Consider the following 14,415-nt stretch of genomic DNA (forward strand, 5'->3'; position numbering starts at 1 on the left):
ACACACACACAGAGAGAGAGCAGTTTTGAAGATGACTCAGTCACACACAATCAGAATTTCTGAGGTAGATGCACTTAAAGGCGATGAAGGTCTCTCTGAGATGCTGAAGCACCACATTGCAGTCTTGGCCTCCAAAGCACTATCGTATCTTGATTCTATTAAAATCAAACCCTCACACACACACACTCCCAGTGGCAGCATGCCAAGTAGGGCAGGACAACACTGGGGGGACAAGGGATGGAGGTTATTTGGCACAATAGGAGGATGGGAGCCAAGCAAGCCTCGAAGAAGCAACTAGGCTATCGCTCTCAGGAAAAAGCTAGTGGTAGCCTATCATCAGGGATCACTCTGGAATGTCAGATCGGGGGCAGCTGTAGTCTAATTAGAGATGCAAGATTATGTCTGGAGGTTGGCCTCTTTAAATCCTGGTGTAGAAGCAAATAAATCACTTTCCTCTTCATCAGTAGCAAACATTCAAGGTGGCCAGCACCATCCAAATACTTCTAAATGTACAGATCTGAAGCAAGGTGCTGTAGAAGAATATGCAGTGGTGAAATTAAAGAAGAAAGGCTTCTCATGGGCTCACATGGGAAGTGAAATATGATAATTATTGTGGTATCTATTACAATGGAAATTACATTAATGTTATAAGATATTCATTTTGTGTCTGCATCGTGACAGTTTTGCAAATAATAGTAATTAATTGAAAGAATGGCATGTCAAATATTTAATATTTGAAATTTGAAATGAACTGTTGGTTTTATTTCTGGTATCAAAATAATGAAATATAAATTTAGCACACCTTCCATACCTAACTCCCATCTCCCTGTATCATTTACTGTTTTAATTATAGAAAAGCAAGCTTTTCCCTGCTTACTAAAGAGTTCCAGAGTAAGTAATAATCACAAGACAACTATGAATGTCCTCAGCAATAAAGATGTCAGATGATCATTTAATATCTGGTGTTTTTTTTAGATATACAGTTTGTCATCCAAATATGAGTCAACAAGAAGTCCTACTCAGCCTAAATGATCTCTAACACATCAGTGGAACTGTTAAGATTTAAAAGTAGGACCCCTCTTCCTCTATTACAAGTGGAATAGTTCACTAATTTGATCACCAGCACACCACAGGACTATCACTCGGTTGCTCTTAACCTAAACTGTATATTTCACCTTTTGTAAAAGAAGATCCAGATGCCATATTTTAACAGTGTCTCTGCATTGCTTGACTGATTACATGTCTATTCTTTTTGTATTTCCTTTGATTCAACAACAAAATACATGACAGTTGTTACAAAGCTCCTTGCCAAATGCTCTGTCATTACTAGTGTGCCTCAGTGTTCCCATAACCAGCAGGCTTGCATAGAATATCCAGCCTCTTGAGCACGCAACATTACACTTAGCACACATATTTCTTTGTTAAAGTATATTTCAAGCTATGTGAGGCCCAGAATATTTGGTCAGTTTTCTTTATTAAGCTTGTTGTGATGTTAGCCACCTTGTATGCATCCTTCTCTGATAATTCAAAGTGGGTTATTGTTCTATCACAGAGACTTGACTGTGACCCTGAACAGTGTATCTGACTGCTTTCAGACCTCTTTTCCTCAGTAAGAGGTTGATTTGAAAGTCTGTGTTTCCTCCCTGTCATTTGCGTTAATATCTTTCCGCTTATGGCGAGGTTATCCAGTCGAAGGCAGCGTGTGCTTTAGCGCTGGTGTTCGTAAACCCCTGGGTGGTCCTGTGTATCAGCCACAGCAGGGTGGAACAGGCTGTAACCATCTCTAAGATGTGGCTTGCGCTTTGTGTGTTTCCACGTGTGTTTGTAGAACGTATACTTTTCATCTAACTATGCCGTGTTGCTCTTGTAATCGCCATGTTTACATATAGTATATGGCAGTACCAAGGAGCCACCTCGCCATCAATGGTGTCTGTCTGTACTGGCTCACCCGAGGATTTCACAGCCCTCAAGTATCTCGTTTCACAGTTCAGGTTTTCCCATATGGGGATCAGAGAGATACTTTAGCCCTGTTGTATGCTGTTAGCTGCTGAGCTGCTGCCTGGTAATGTGACACTGTTATTCTGCAAGGCCCGTATCCCAGCCAGCTTTTATTTGGTAGAGGAAGAATATTGTGTTTTGTCCCATTCAGCTGCTTTATGTTTGTTCTCTTTTCTTCTGGATATCACAGCTGGTTAGTTTTTCTTTCATTGTGTCACTCTGACTTGTCACATTGGCTCAGCCATTCATAGTGTCAGTGGACATGTATTGGTGTTGTTTTTCACAGGAAGTGATGTCACCATGAACATTGCCGCCCACATTGATAAATACACTGCCGAGGGCACGTTGCATGGCAACCATAAAGTGTCATTGTCAAGAGGATTTGTGAGATGTAGTATCATCCAGAGGGGGGCAGGGAGACCAGAAAGAAGGGACATCTCTTTAGCACAGTGCTGCTGGAAGAGTCTGCTGTTTTCTACTTTCTGAAATCACAATAGATGTGTGTTTGAGTGTTTGCGTGTCCTGAAATACCATTGATACATATAAACACTTCGGTTTCAGCTTGCAATGTTTTTTTTGCGTTTTTGTTGTGGAAGCTACATTGGTGTGAGTGATGTGTTGAACCCCCTGTTGACCAGGTGCTAATATGGCAACTCATCAAGTTAGTTTGACGTGTCTGAAGTTTGTCTGTGACTATTTTAAGGAAATTGATAAAAGCAATGACAATGTACAGATCTATTATATTCTGTGGGCCTGTGTTCAACCTGCAGTATAAACCTGTGTCATTTAGTACATGGATTAGGGATAGGATACGTGCACCTACTTCAAAGACATTCACACAGACTAAGAAATTGTCAGTCTCGTGAATTGAATGGACATCACAATCAGCTGAGCTGAAAAGAAGTTGGGTTAAAGCTGTATTTATAAATACTATATGTCAGTCAGATGTCTCTCTTTAACATACTCAGATGTGAATAGATTCTGACAGTTTATGGTGGAAATACATCAGGATACCACAGCTTGGAGCACTAATAGAAACAATATTAGGAAGCTTATTGACATGCCGCCCCAAGATCTAATACACAGATTTTTATTTTTTTTTTAAATGGGCAGCGTTTCCTTTAAATGGTTCACTTGTTAAACGAGCTAATATACTGTATACCTGCTGTCTAGTGGGTCCACTTGGTGTCTAAAGAGCTGACTTGCCGTATAACAGTGACTTATTGGCTAACAGGAGAAGATACTGACTAGTGTGGGAATCTTTGTTCACACTCGATATGAGTCTCTAATGTAATCTCATATGAATAAGCCCCGCAGGGACATCTTTCTCACTAGAGACATACCTGCTCATGCAGCAGTCTGTCTGAGTAAGCCTGTGATTGTGTGTGTGTGTTTATGGAGTATGAAGCATGTTTGCCTATGTGGGAAAGGCTGTGTGCATTTATGTGTATGCAAGCACATTGGAGAGTGAGAGAGCGAAGATGCCGTCTTGTTTCAGTATGATAGCAGTGTCTTTATTTTATTTTTCCCATTAACATCACACCAAGCCAGAGATTTGGCGCCTGTGGCTTCCAAGAGATAATACATGTGGAGAGGCGCAAGATAGGAAGTGTCTGCATATGTGGTGAGAGAATATATGAGGAAAGGTCACAGAAATAATATGTGATTGCGTGTGAGGAGAGAGTTAGAGGATGAAGCGCGGGCGAAGAGTAAAAGCTCGCGTCTATTCATTGTGCAATCTGCTGCTATTTGGGCTCCTGATAGGATAACGTACCAGCAGTCTGTCTTGGTACTGCAGTCGTACATTAGGCCATGGTGAGAATTACAACTCACAAACTAGCAATGGTAGCTTAAAGGGAAAAATATTTGCCAAATTATGATCAAATGTCGTTGCTCCGAACCCGCCGACTAGATTGGAGCTTTAGCAAAGCACTGAATTCCTTTCTCCATGAACTCGGGCAGCTCCCTTTGTGAGCATGTTAATACGTGTAAGCATTTCCTACCATACTTCAGCCGGTCCCCAAGCTGCTGTTGTATGTATGTTGGGCTCGAACATTGCAGGCTGACAGCTGTGCAGGGAGAGATCCTTATATAATATAGGCTACTGCTGCAAATGCATGTATGGTTTATGGACTGCAGTGCAGCAGATGCAAATCTACGATCTCTTGTTTCACTCCATCTTGCATACTGGTGGAAACCTGCAGGGGGCTAGTAAATGGGTTTTGGATGTCTATATTATTTATTTTTTAAGCCAGACATTACCAACCTTAACGTTGTTTGTCTGCCATGGTCTCTCAGTGTAAGCCTCTTTTTAACATCCGTATGAAAACACAGGCTCATCCTTTTCCTATAATCCATTTAAAATAGTCCCTCACAGTTCCTTATCCACCCACTAAAAAGGCAGTTAAAATGTATGAATTTAGATTTAGTGCACAATTAACTGAATATTTTTAACGCTTTATTTTGAAATAAATATCAATTCTCTTCTATGTGGGATTTTGCTGTGAAGAGCTGTGAAAGAGTCGAATTGGCATTAAAAGATTATGCTAACATTCAAAACAATTGTGGTCTCTTGTGCTTTGAGTCAAGGTTCACAATCTTAACAAGTCTATCTTAAAGCAACACTCACATGCCTGTATGTACATGAGAAGGTTTATTGGTAGCTGTATTGGTGCCCAGTAAGGACAGGGCTGGCAAAGAGATCTCTTTTAAAGTGATTTCAGTGTGAGTGATGTAGGTTTGATTGTGTGTAAAATGCAGTGAATTTAATCTGAAGATTAGCCTAAACTATGAGAAAGCTTCAGCAACAGTAAAATTGCTTAAAAAAATGAATTAGCCCATGCAGTAGTGAACATAATTCTGTGTTAGTATTTTGTAGGCCTATATGCACAAGTTCACTTAATTGAAGATATTTATTATTTATTATTTATTATTTATTTGAGACCTTTTGAAATGAAAATGATACCATTTGTAACATGCATAAACACTGGGGTTAAGTATACCTAGATTTTGATTATACACATGAAGTGATTTCATTTTTATACCTGTCAAATGCTTAAAGACTGTCTCTCTCTCTGGGTTGTATCTTTTAAAGCGCTTGTCAACAGAATACTTCATAAAAAATGCAATAAACATTATAATATTCTCTTGGAACAGGTTTTCATTACTTTGGCCTTCACCTCATTGTAATCATGGTGTATTTTTCCCTCCCACAGGAAAATTGTCATCAAGATTGGGAAGAAGACAAAACGAAAGCCAGAGTCTTCAGAAGAGTCTGATGATGACCCTCCCCCTCGACACACTTCTAAAGATGTCGACTCTGTAAGATCCAGCACATACACACACTCACAAATAAACGCAGACAGACATAGAAACCTACAGTACAAGTCACTATTATTGCAACCGGGGCTGTAATGCTTGGGGGTGCCTGGAGTGTATTTCATCTCACTTTATCAATTAGGGAAACACTTTTAGGTGGGGATTTCTCTTCACTTGACAGTTTTTTAATCCCCCTCCTTTAATCAGATGTGGTGTTGATGTTTATCATCTGTGGTGTCAAACCTCTGCTAAGAGAAAGCGTTCCGTTGCCATTCCGTTCCAAGGTATTCAGTAACGTGGTGTCCATGGTCTCACTGTTCACACTGCTGCTGAGCCTAGGGGAAGGCTTCCCAGCTTTAGTTTGAGCCTGGCAGGATTGACTCTGTGGTTCACGTGGAGGTCGTGCAGTGGGTGGCTATCTCAAGTACACATTCTTATCACACATAACACAACAATAGCACCTTCGTGTGCACACGCACACGCCGAAATTTAACAGTTTCTCATTTAAAAGGGAATGTTGTTGCCAGAGCAGCCAGTGAAATTAATATCCTCCAGGTTTTTATTTTAGTTTGATAACATAACACTTAGCAAAATTAAATTATCACGTCTTTTTTTTAATCCAGAAAAATGATAGCCACATTTTATTTTCCACTCAATACAATGAAAATTAATGATTGCTCACCCGAAGTTGAGATTTTCTGAGGTACAAGAAATAACAGGGGGGAGGGTGGGATCCAGTACATCCTGATGATGAGATGAACACGACAGTGGATAAGGAGTTGTACAAAACATATGAGCTGAAGGTTAGTTTACCTTACTTTGAAGAAAATAACAGCAGCTGGAAGAAAAATGGGATAAAGTAAATATAATTTCTGTTTAAATAAAAAACTATGCGAAATCTTAACTATTCGACGGACTCTCACCTAAAATGCTCTATGATTTAAAGCTCAGTTATGAGTAATTAAGCTATTAATTTATCACTGAATGTGGGAGTACTTTGTTGTAGATAGTCACATACAAACTTGGATATACACCGACATAATTCCAAAATCAAAAATGATCCAAATCAACCAAAAAATCTCACATTCATATATATCGGAACATGGATAATTGCTGTCTGGTATTGATCGACAACTTACCAAGTGTCTCTGTCTCCCCCTTCGCCCCACCACTCTCTCTCTCTCCTTTTTGCGTCCTATCCGGACTATTGCCTTTGATATAATTACGCTCGTTAAATGGCGCCCCTGGCCTTAATTAAAACAGTCTGTTGATGACTCATTTAGGATGTTCCTGTGGAAGAAGTCAAGGTAGCATGGCTGACAGCTAGAACAGGAGCGTGGCCACCTCAGGGGTTCAGCCCTATTGTCATGGCATGTGGCAGGTTTGACTTCCTAGCTTCTGGTCAGCTTGGGCTTGGGGATGTGAGGGTATATCTCCATGGGGATATTGTACTCCACACCTAATTAACTTTGGCTCAGTGGCATTTATTCCTAATTAACTACATATTATCATTAGGAGGGGCTCTTGTATTGATGCAGGATACAGCAGCCCACGCATATGATAATTATAAAAGGCTTGACAGGAAGGAATAGAAAGAAACTGGATTTTTAAGCACTCGTCTTTTTCTGGGGTTTTTTTCTGACTTGCAAAGCATAATGTTTTTCTGAATTTCTTCCTTAGTTTATTAAAATTTAGGTCATTTATGGGTTATGTTTTTTCGCGGCCATCGGGAGGATGGAGAACCCATATTATCCTTTTTAATATGGGTTAGTGTGAATGTTAAATAGTTTTGTGATTCTTTTCATCCATCACCAAGAAATTTAATATGAAAATAAAAGGCCTGTTGATACAGTGATATTGTAGAAANTAGTACTCTAATGTAATTTTCTAAACATATAAATAGCTAGAGGAATGGTGTATCAAAACTATAGATATAAATGAGAATGAGAATTATAGTAAAAGTATTAATGGTAATAACCACAATGTGTGGGGATTGCTGTTACCTTGATTTACATGAACTGAAAATGTGTTTAGCTAAGCAGTAGGCAGCTTTAATTAGTTTACTCTGATTTTCAGTGTGGTTTACTGCTGAGTTCTGATAACTTGAGTGATACACTGATGTAAAGTGAGGTATCAGTTGAATATTTTTAAAGATGTGCTTCTTTCACCTTGTCTTGTTTTTTCTAGAAGAGACGATCCAATCGCCAGGTGAAGAGAAAGAAATACGCTGAAGAGCTGGAGGCCAGGTTGTCAGATGATGAAGTCAAGGTTATTGTCAAAGCCAAGAAAACCAACACAGTAGCACCCAAGCAGCCTGCTGTGCAACTCTTTGTAGTAAGTAGTGCTGCCTGCAACTCTTTCAAAGTTAAGAAGTTTAAATGGTTTCATTCTTTTGAAAACCACAGCAGAGTAGAGCCACATTATTTTCATTATACGGCATTACAGTTATTTAAAGTATGTGTTGGCTTACAAACAAAAGTCCATTCAAAGCGTTGTTTTTTGTGTCAATGATGCACGCAAATATTGTTGTGAAGAACTTATCTATATATTGAAAAACAAAAGCCCATTTAGTAGAGGAACAACAACACTACATGTTCAGTGAAGTGCAGCACAGTCTGTTCTTTTCACCACCACATGGTGACGTACAAGCCAGGACCCCTGCAGTATGCCTGTACAAAGAGGGAAGATACATATTCAGTGCCCATTTTTAATAATTTAGATGCGACAACAGAGAAATTAGGAGGGGAGAAAAATGACGACAGCTCTGCTCCGAAACCTGTTTCTACAAATATATTGTTCAAAATTTCCCCCCTTCATATTTTTTCAGTTGTTGTACACAGGTGGAGGCAGTGCTGGAGTAAACTATATATCCTCAAGTCAGTTTCATTTATGTAATAAATAAATACAAATGTTTGTCAATCTGAACAGCATACAACAGCCTCTAACCATAGGTCCTCTATTCGGATCATGGAAAACTCTACAAAATACCCTTTTTAACAAGGGAAAAAATAGAAACCTCAGAAAGACAACAGTTGTGTGCAGACTGTGCAGGTTTGCTTTTTTTATTACACACTGTATTGTGTGGTTTTTATTTTATGAAGCGTCCCGAGGCTTATGGAAATTTTTGCTGTGGGAGACTTTGAAGTAACACTTGACATTAAATGTTTCATGTCCACTGCATCCGTAGGAGAATCCCAGTGAAGAGGATGCTGCTGTAGTTGACAAAATCATGTCCTCTCGTATCGTCAAGAAGGAGGTAATGAATTGCTTCTTTTTCCTTGCTTTTTAGTGATGGTGAAAGATACAGCAGTATCACAATAGTGAGATATGAATTATTTATCACCACAAATAATGTTGCACCACCTTATTTCTTATTTCTTATTTTTAAGTGAAAGAAGAAATCAGTTTGAAGTTTGTCTATAATTATACATTGTTTTGTCCACAGGTCTCTCCAGGAGTGGTGATCGAAGGAGAGGAGTTTTTTGTGAAATACAAAAATTAGTAAGTTCATTGTTTATTTGTAGCATATTTATGGTTAGTTTAAGTTACTGGTATTGTATTAGTGCGTGTATTATGCCTGTAATCATCCCAGTCTGTTTACAGATACCATTCCAGACATTACTGTTACTCCTAAATTATAACAAAAAAAATATTTTATTAGATAAAAATAGAAAACAAATGTCCTGGAGGCTTTTCGGAAAAGCTTCTGAAAAAGAACTTTGTGATTACACAAACTTACAAATATCTCCAGTGGCCTTGAGACAGCTTTCAGTATTGCCATGTATGTTACCATCCAATTTTGCAACAATGATGTAATTACTCTTCTATGAACTCTGTGCATTATTAAAAATTCTAGTGAACCATAGGTCTTCTACCAGAGAAACAATTTATTTTCACTTGACAGATGATCCGTCATCAGCCAGATCGCATTCATTATGTTTTCTACCTAACAACGAACAGGATGGAAAAATGGATGTTGCACTTGAAATGTTATGAACCAAGTATGACTGAGGAGATCAGTGACTTTGTTAAAAGCATGTCAGTAAAAGACTCTGTGACCACACCTGCACGCTGTGATCACACCTGGTGGCTTCAGTGGTTTCCCCAGATGCTGTGTATATAGAAGGTGTTTTCAGGGTTTCTCACCTTAGTCTGAATGTGTGTTTGTGTTTGTTTATTTGTGTGTGTGTGTGTGTGTGTGTGTGTGTGTGTGCGCGTGCGGGTGTCAGTTCCTACCTACACTGTGAGTGGGCCACAGAGCAGCAGCTGGAGAAGGACAAGAGGATTCAGCAGAAGATCAAACGTTTCAAGATGAAACAAGCACAGAGGGCACTCTTCTTTGCAGATGTAAGGCTGTATGCTTGTGTTTTTGTGTCTGTGGACACACTGTATACTGTCTTTACACACTTATTTAGGCATTTGGTATGAGCAGGTTTGCGTTTTCACAATTGATGTTTCTTATAAAACATTTGTGTGTTAAGTATACATGCATATAGATATTGTGTGTTGATGTTTAATTTACTTTTTGTGCTTTGTTTGTGTGGGCAGGCACATCTGTGTGCATATATTTGAATTTCTTTATTCATTTAGTCGATACAATAGTGATGCTTATCTCAGGTTCCAGATGGTGAGTGGGCACTTCAGTTTATTCTCTCCTCCTCTCTCTCTTTGTTTCCCTCTTGTCGTTGTTCCTGTCTCTCTCAGATGGAAGAGGAGCCCTTTAACCCTGACTATGTAGAGGTAGACAGAGTACTGGAGGTGTCATATTGTGAGGACAAAGACACCGGAGAGGTAAAGTGAATCCTCTTTCATTTGTTAATCATATCCGTGAGATGTGTGTGTGTGTGTGTGTGTGTGTGTGTTTGTCTGTATTTACATGCCTGAACATGTTTTACTCTTTTTCAGTTTTTTGTGGTTTTTGTTCCTTTCAGTATATTCTGCACTGTAGTGATGTCTTTGTATCTCCGGAGTGCCCAAGGCCATCCTAATAGGCTCACTCGCAGCCTTTGTTAATATTATGAAAGCAGAGTTTGGCCTTGCTCTCGTCTTTTGCAGTGCTAATTATTCTCTGCCTGCTACAGGAGGTGGTGTACTACCTGGTGAAGTGGTGCTCTTTGCCTTATGAAGACAGCACCTGGGAGCTAAAGGACGACGTAGATCAGAGCAAGATTGAAGAGTTTGAGCAGCTGCAGGCAGTCAAGCCAGACTCGCGCAGGGTGGTAAGCCGTGCACACCGACCTTACTGACTTATCACTGCATTTCCGTTTTCCTATCTCCTATAATTCTCATACTGTTCATATATATTTGTTTTCATTTGTTGCTGGTACTTTAAAGTGCTAACAAGGGAGTTCACCCTTTTTTTAATTATTTGTTTGTTTTGTTTCTTGATGCAGATGTGTTGTGGTGGGATTGTTGGTGAGATTGTTGTGACATGAACGGAATAGGCATCATCATCAACACAATGAATCTGTGTCAATATTTTTTCAACAAAACAACACCAAAATCCCACAGTCCCAAAAATCACAGAAAATCCAACTCAAAATTACACTATGGGTTTTCTTTTGTAGTCCTAGTTCTTTTTGAAAAGTAAAAGAAATCCAAATTTTATGTTTATAGACAATTCAGTTTGCAAATAGAGAAAAAAGCTAAATTAATTGATTTGAATTTGTTTTTTTGTTTTTTTATTCACGACATATTGAGCATGTTGATTTGAACAAAAAACTATATTAGCTCTCGAAACTGAGTGAATGATTGTGGCGGCGAAAAAGGAAGTAAGTGGTTGGGTGTGTCCGACGGTGTATACTGGTGATAAAATCCAGGTGATAAAATTCAGGTTGTCATTGCATATCTGTTGTATGCAACCTGTTTCCTAGTATTGATACAAATGTATGAATGCTTCTTGCCTACTAGTACCTACTGTTTGACCGGGGGGGGGTGGTTCCAAAGTGTGAGATACATTTTCAGAATACACCACCACACCGCTGTTTTCTGTGCCTTACTTTTAAAACCATTATCACTTGCTGCCTTGCTTGTCTACCATTACCATCATTATGTATAAAATGTTTTGTCCTTAGAAATGTTTTCATCTAAAATATGAAGTTAATTTAAAAAATGTTTCTTCTTACTCTCCATTAAAAATTTGTCTCTTAGGATCGACCCCCGGCCAATCTGTGGAAGAAGAGGGATCAGTCGAGGGAATACAGGAATGGCAACAGCCTCAGGGACTACCAGCTAGAGGGGGTCAACTGGCTCCTCTTCAACTGGTACAACAGGTCAGTTTTAAATACATACATGCACACACCTACAGGCCATTCACATACCACTGGTGTGAATTGATCATTGTGGGTTATGTGAGCAATATCCGCAACCCTGATCTTGACCAGGGTTTTTTGTGGCTGTAATGAAGTTTAAAAACGTTTTTACTTTTGCAAGTAAAAAATTTTAACCCACACATTACGCAATATACAGTATAGAGCATCATAAATCTGGATTACGTGGACAAAGTTGATACCAGTATCCTGTAAATGTAACCTTCCATAATTGAACAATGATTTAGCTTATATGGAACCTACTAAATTGCTATCCAATTCAGACAGAATCGGTGCAATAACAATATAAAACAATAAGGGTAAATAATAGAATAGATATTTGAATCACAATGTCATAGATTATTATGCCTTTCAAGCAAATGTCTTGGGACAAGGACATGCTGCCACTGTATGGACAGCCTTTCCTCAATAGCTTCAGCACACATCTGAAATGGAGAGACAGATAGATTAAGCATATATCTTACACATCAAGCAATATTGTATCTCTTTTACATACTGTATTTGCTTGTAACGCTTCAGTAATCCCATGCCAATAGAATACTACAGTATATTTATTGATTCAGTGATTTTTACGTAGGCATTTTGAATTTCAAGAGGAATCCTCCGGGTGCATTGGTACTGCAGATAATGAATAATGAATCACTTTTCCTGTCGGGAGTGTGGACCACACTAGGATTTGGCTGTATGCACGTTGTTTGGTTGGGCCTGCAAGGAGAGTCAAATTTCCTGTCAAGGTGCACACTGCTGCAACAACAATTGCTTCTCTTCGCCCACGATCACAAAAGAAGCACTGCACACATCCGGAGTACATAGTGTCAGTGTGCTTGCATTAACCCTGGGAATTGGCTTTATGTGTGAGCATGCAGGATTTTGTGTGTGCCTACGCAGAGAGATTCATCAAAAACTAGAGAGCTGCTTAAGAGGCCAGTGGGAATATCTGCACGTTGCAATTAGCATCAAGACATAATACCCCCACCCACTGGACAGCTGAATAAATGGTTTGCCGGAGTACACCACGCAGCAGAGGCAGTTGCACTTGCCATTATGTTGTATCTCATCTATTTGGTCTGTTATTACTGCTGATGATGTCGTTTTCTCCTCCATTGTTCACGGTTTATTCTTTTAGTATCATGGGATTTTCCTTGTTTCCCATCCTCACCTTCATTTTTTAACCCACCACACATTTTTTTGTGTACTTTGACCCAGTGCAAGAATTGTTACATGCAACAGAAATGCTCACAGTGGTTATACACCACTTTGTCAGGTGATATGGAGACACAATACCTCATGCAGTTACATTGTCCAACCACATCTCAACACATACTGTATGCTGTACACACCAGGGATATAATCTTTACATTTTTTACATTTTTTACATTTTCACATTGGTTGTCTTTTGTTACGCTCTTGCCTTCACTTTCTTCTGCTGTTTTTTCACTCTACCTCAATTATTCCACCATTTTCTCTCTTCTAACCCTTGTTATCTTCACCTGTCAGACGAAACTGCATCCTGGCAGACGAGATGGGCCTGGGAAAGACCATACAGTCCATCACATTCCTAGAAGAGATCTATCGTGTGGGCATTAAAGGGCCATTCCTCATCATTGCCCCTCTCTCCACCATTGCCAACTGGGAGCGTGAGTTTCGTACTTGGACCCATCTCAATGTCATCGTCTACCATGGAAGCATGGTCAGCAGGCAGATGCTCCAACAGTATGAGATGTATTTCAGGGATGCACAGGTAAATGCCTTTCTTTCTAGCTTTTCTTTTTGTAATCAGGGTTTTAGCTCACAGAGCACCGCTTATTGCATGAGTATTAATTAAAGATGATTATACATTCGTAGCATAAATACTTGACCTGAGGTTACACAACCTCCAACATATTACAAAGGATAATATATATCAGTGTCAATATATTAGTATATATATCGGACACCAAAAGGAATCTTTGAATCCTTTGTTTTATTAATTAAAACACTAGTGTGTAGGATTTAGTGGCATCTAGCGGATACCTAGTTGCAGATTGCAACCATTTGAATAGAGATCAGCCTTCCAACCACGTAAGATAAACTCCCGTTTCCTCTGGAAGACTCATTCTAGGGGAACAAAAACACAATGAGTCTTATTTGTGGTTATATGTTAATGAGAACATGCCTATGAATATTATACGCCATTTCTGCCAACAGGTTCTCTTAAATGTTACATAAAGGACCTTTAAGAGCTTATTATATGGATTTCAAGAAAGTATGCAAATGTACATACACTTGACAGTCTAAAACCCAGCAAGTGGCCCCTAGAGAATGCACTATTCATTATACATTTTATATTTCTTGTCAGATGCCGACATCTCCTATACATTATAGGTTTACTTATTCAGTTATAGCAGTGCAGCTGTTGCAGTTGTATGTGTTGAGAAATAACTGATTTCCTTCCTCCGCGTTGTCTGTGTGTCACCATTGTAGTTGTTTTGACCTGAGAAAATCCTTGTGGAAATTAGAGATTGAGAGGCCTTTTAGTTCATCCTCACATACCTAATCTTCCCCTTTTAAAGACAGGCAAGCAAAAGCAACATAGCTGTGCTTACCTTCAGACTGGAAAGCAGTGATTCACTTCGATTAAAATAATCACAGTGCTTTTTAGCAAACAGCAGCAAGATGAAGTCCTGTGAGTAATCTAATGATATGTTTGAAAACAGGAGGCCTGCATACAACAATAGGAGTCGGATATTGAAAAGCCAGGCAGAATGTGATTACTGTGTGTAACACAAAA

General features: G+C 39.1%; 1 protein-coding gene across 5 annotated transcripts in view; it reads left to right on the forward strand.

Moving 5' to 3' along the window:
* chd9 (chromodomain helicase DNA binding protein 9) overlaps positions 1-14,415 on the forward strand; it is a 65,325-nt gene that overhangs the window by 28,605 nt on the left and 22,305 nt on the right. For all 5 annotated transcript variants that reach the window (XM_035682102.1, XM_035682099.1, XM_035682100.1 and 2 more), the window contains 9 exons: positions 5,214-5,319; positions 7,504-7,650; positions 8,504-8,572; positions 8,762-8,817; positions 9,546-9,663; positions 10,021-10,107; positions 10,398-10,535; positions 11,467-11,588; positions 13,143-13,386. In XM_035682102.1, coding sequence (XP_035537995.1) covers positions 5,214-5,319; positions 7,504-7,650; positions 8,504-8,572; positions 8,762-8,817; positions 9,546-9,663; positions 10,021-10,107; positions 10,398-10,535; positions 11,467-11,588; positions 13,143-13,386 — 1,087 coding nt within the window. The remainder of the gene's footprint in view (positions 1-5,213; positions 5,320-7,503; positions 7,651-8,503; positions 8,573-8,761; positions 8,818-9,545; positions 9,664-10,020; positions 10,108-10,397; positions 10,536-11,466; positions 11,589-13,142; positions 13,387-14,415) is intronic.

Source organism: Morone saxatilis, unplaced genomic scaffold (assembly GCF_004916995.1).
Source record: "Morone saxatilis isolate NCDOM2014 unplaced genomic scaffold, NCSU_SB_2.0 Contig11, whole genome shotgun sequence".
Lineage (NCBI taxonomy): Eukaryota > Metazoa > Chordata > Actinopteri > Moronidae > Morone > Morone saxatilis.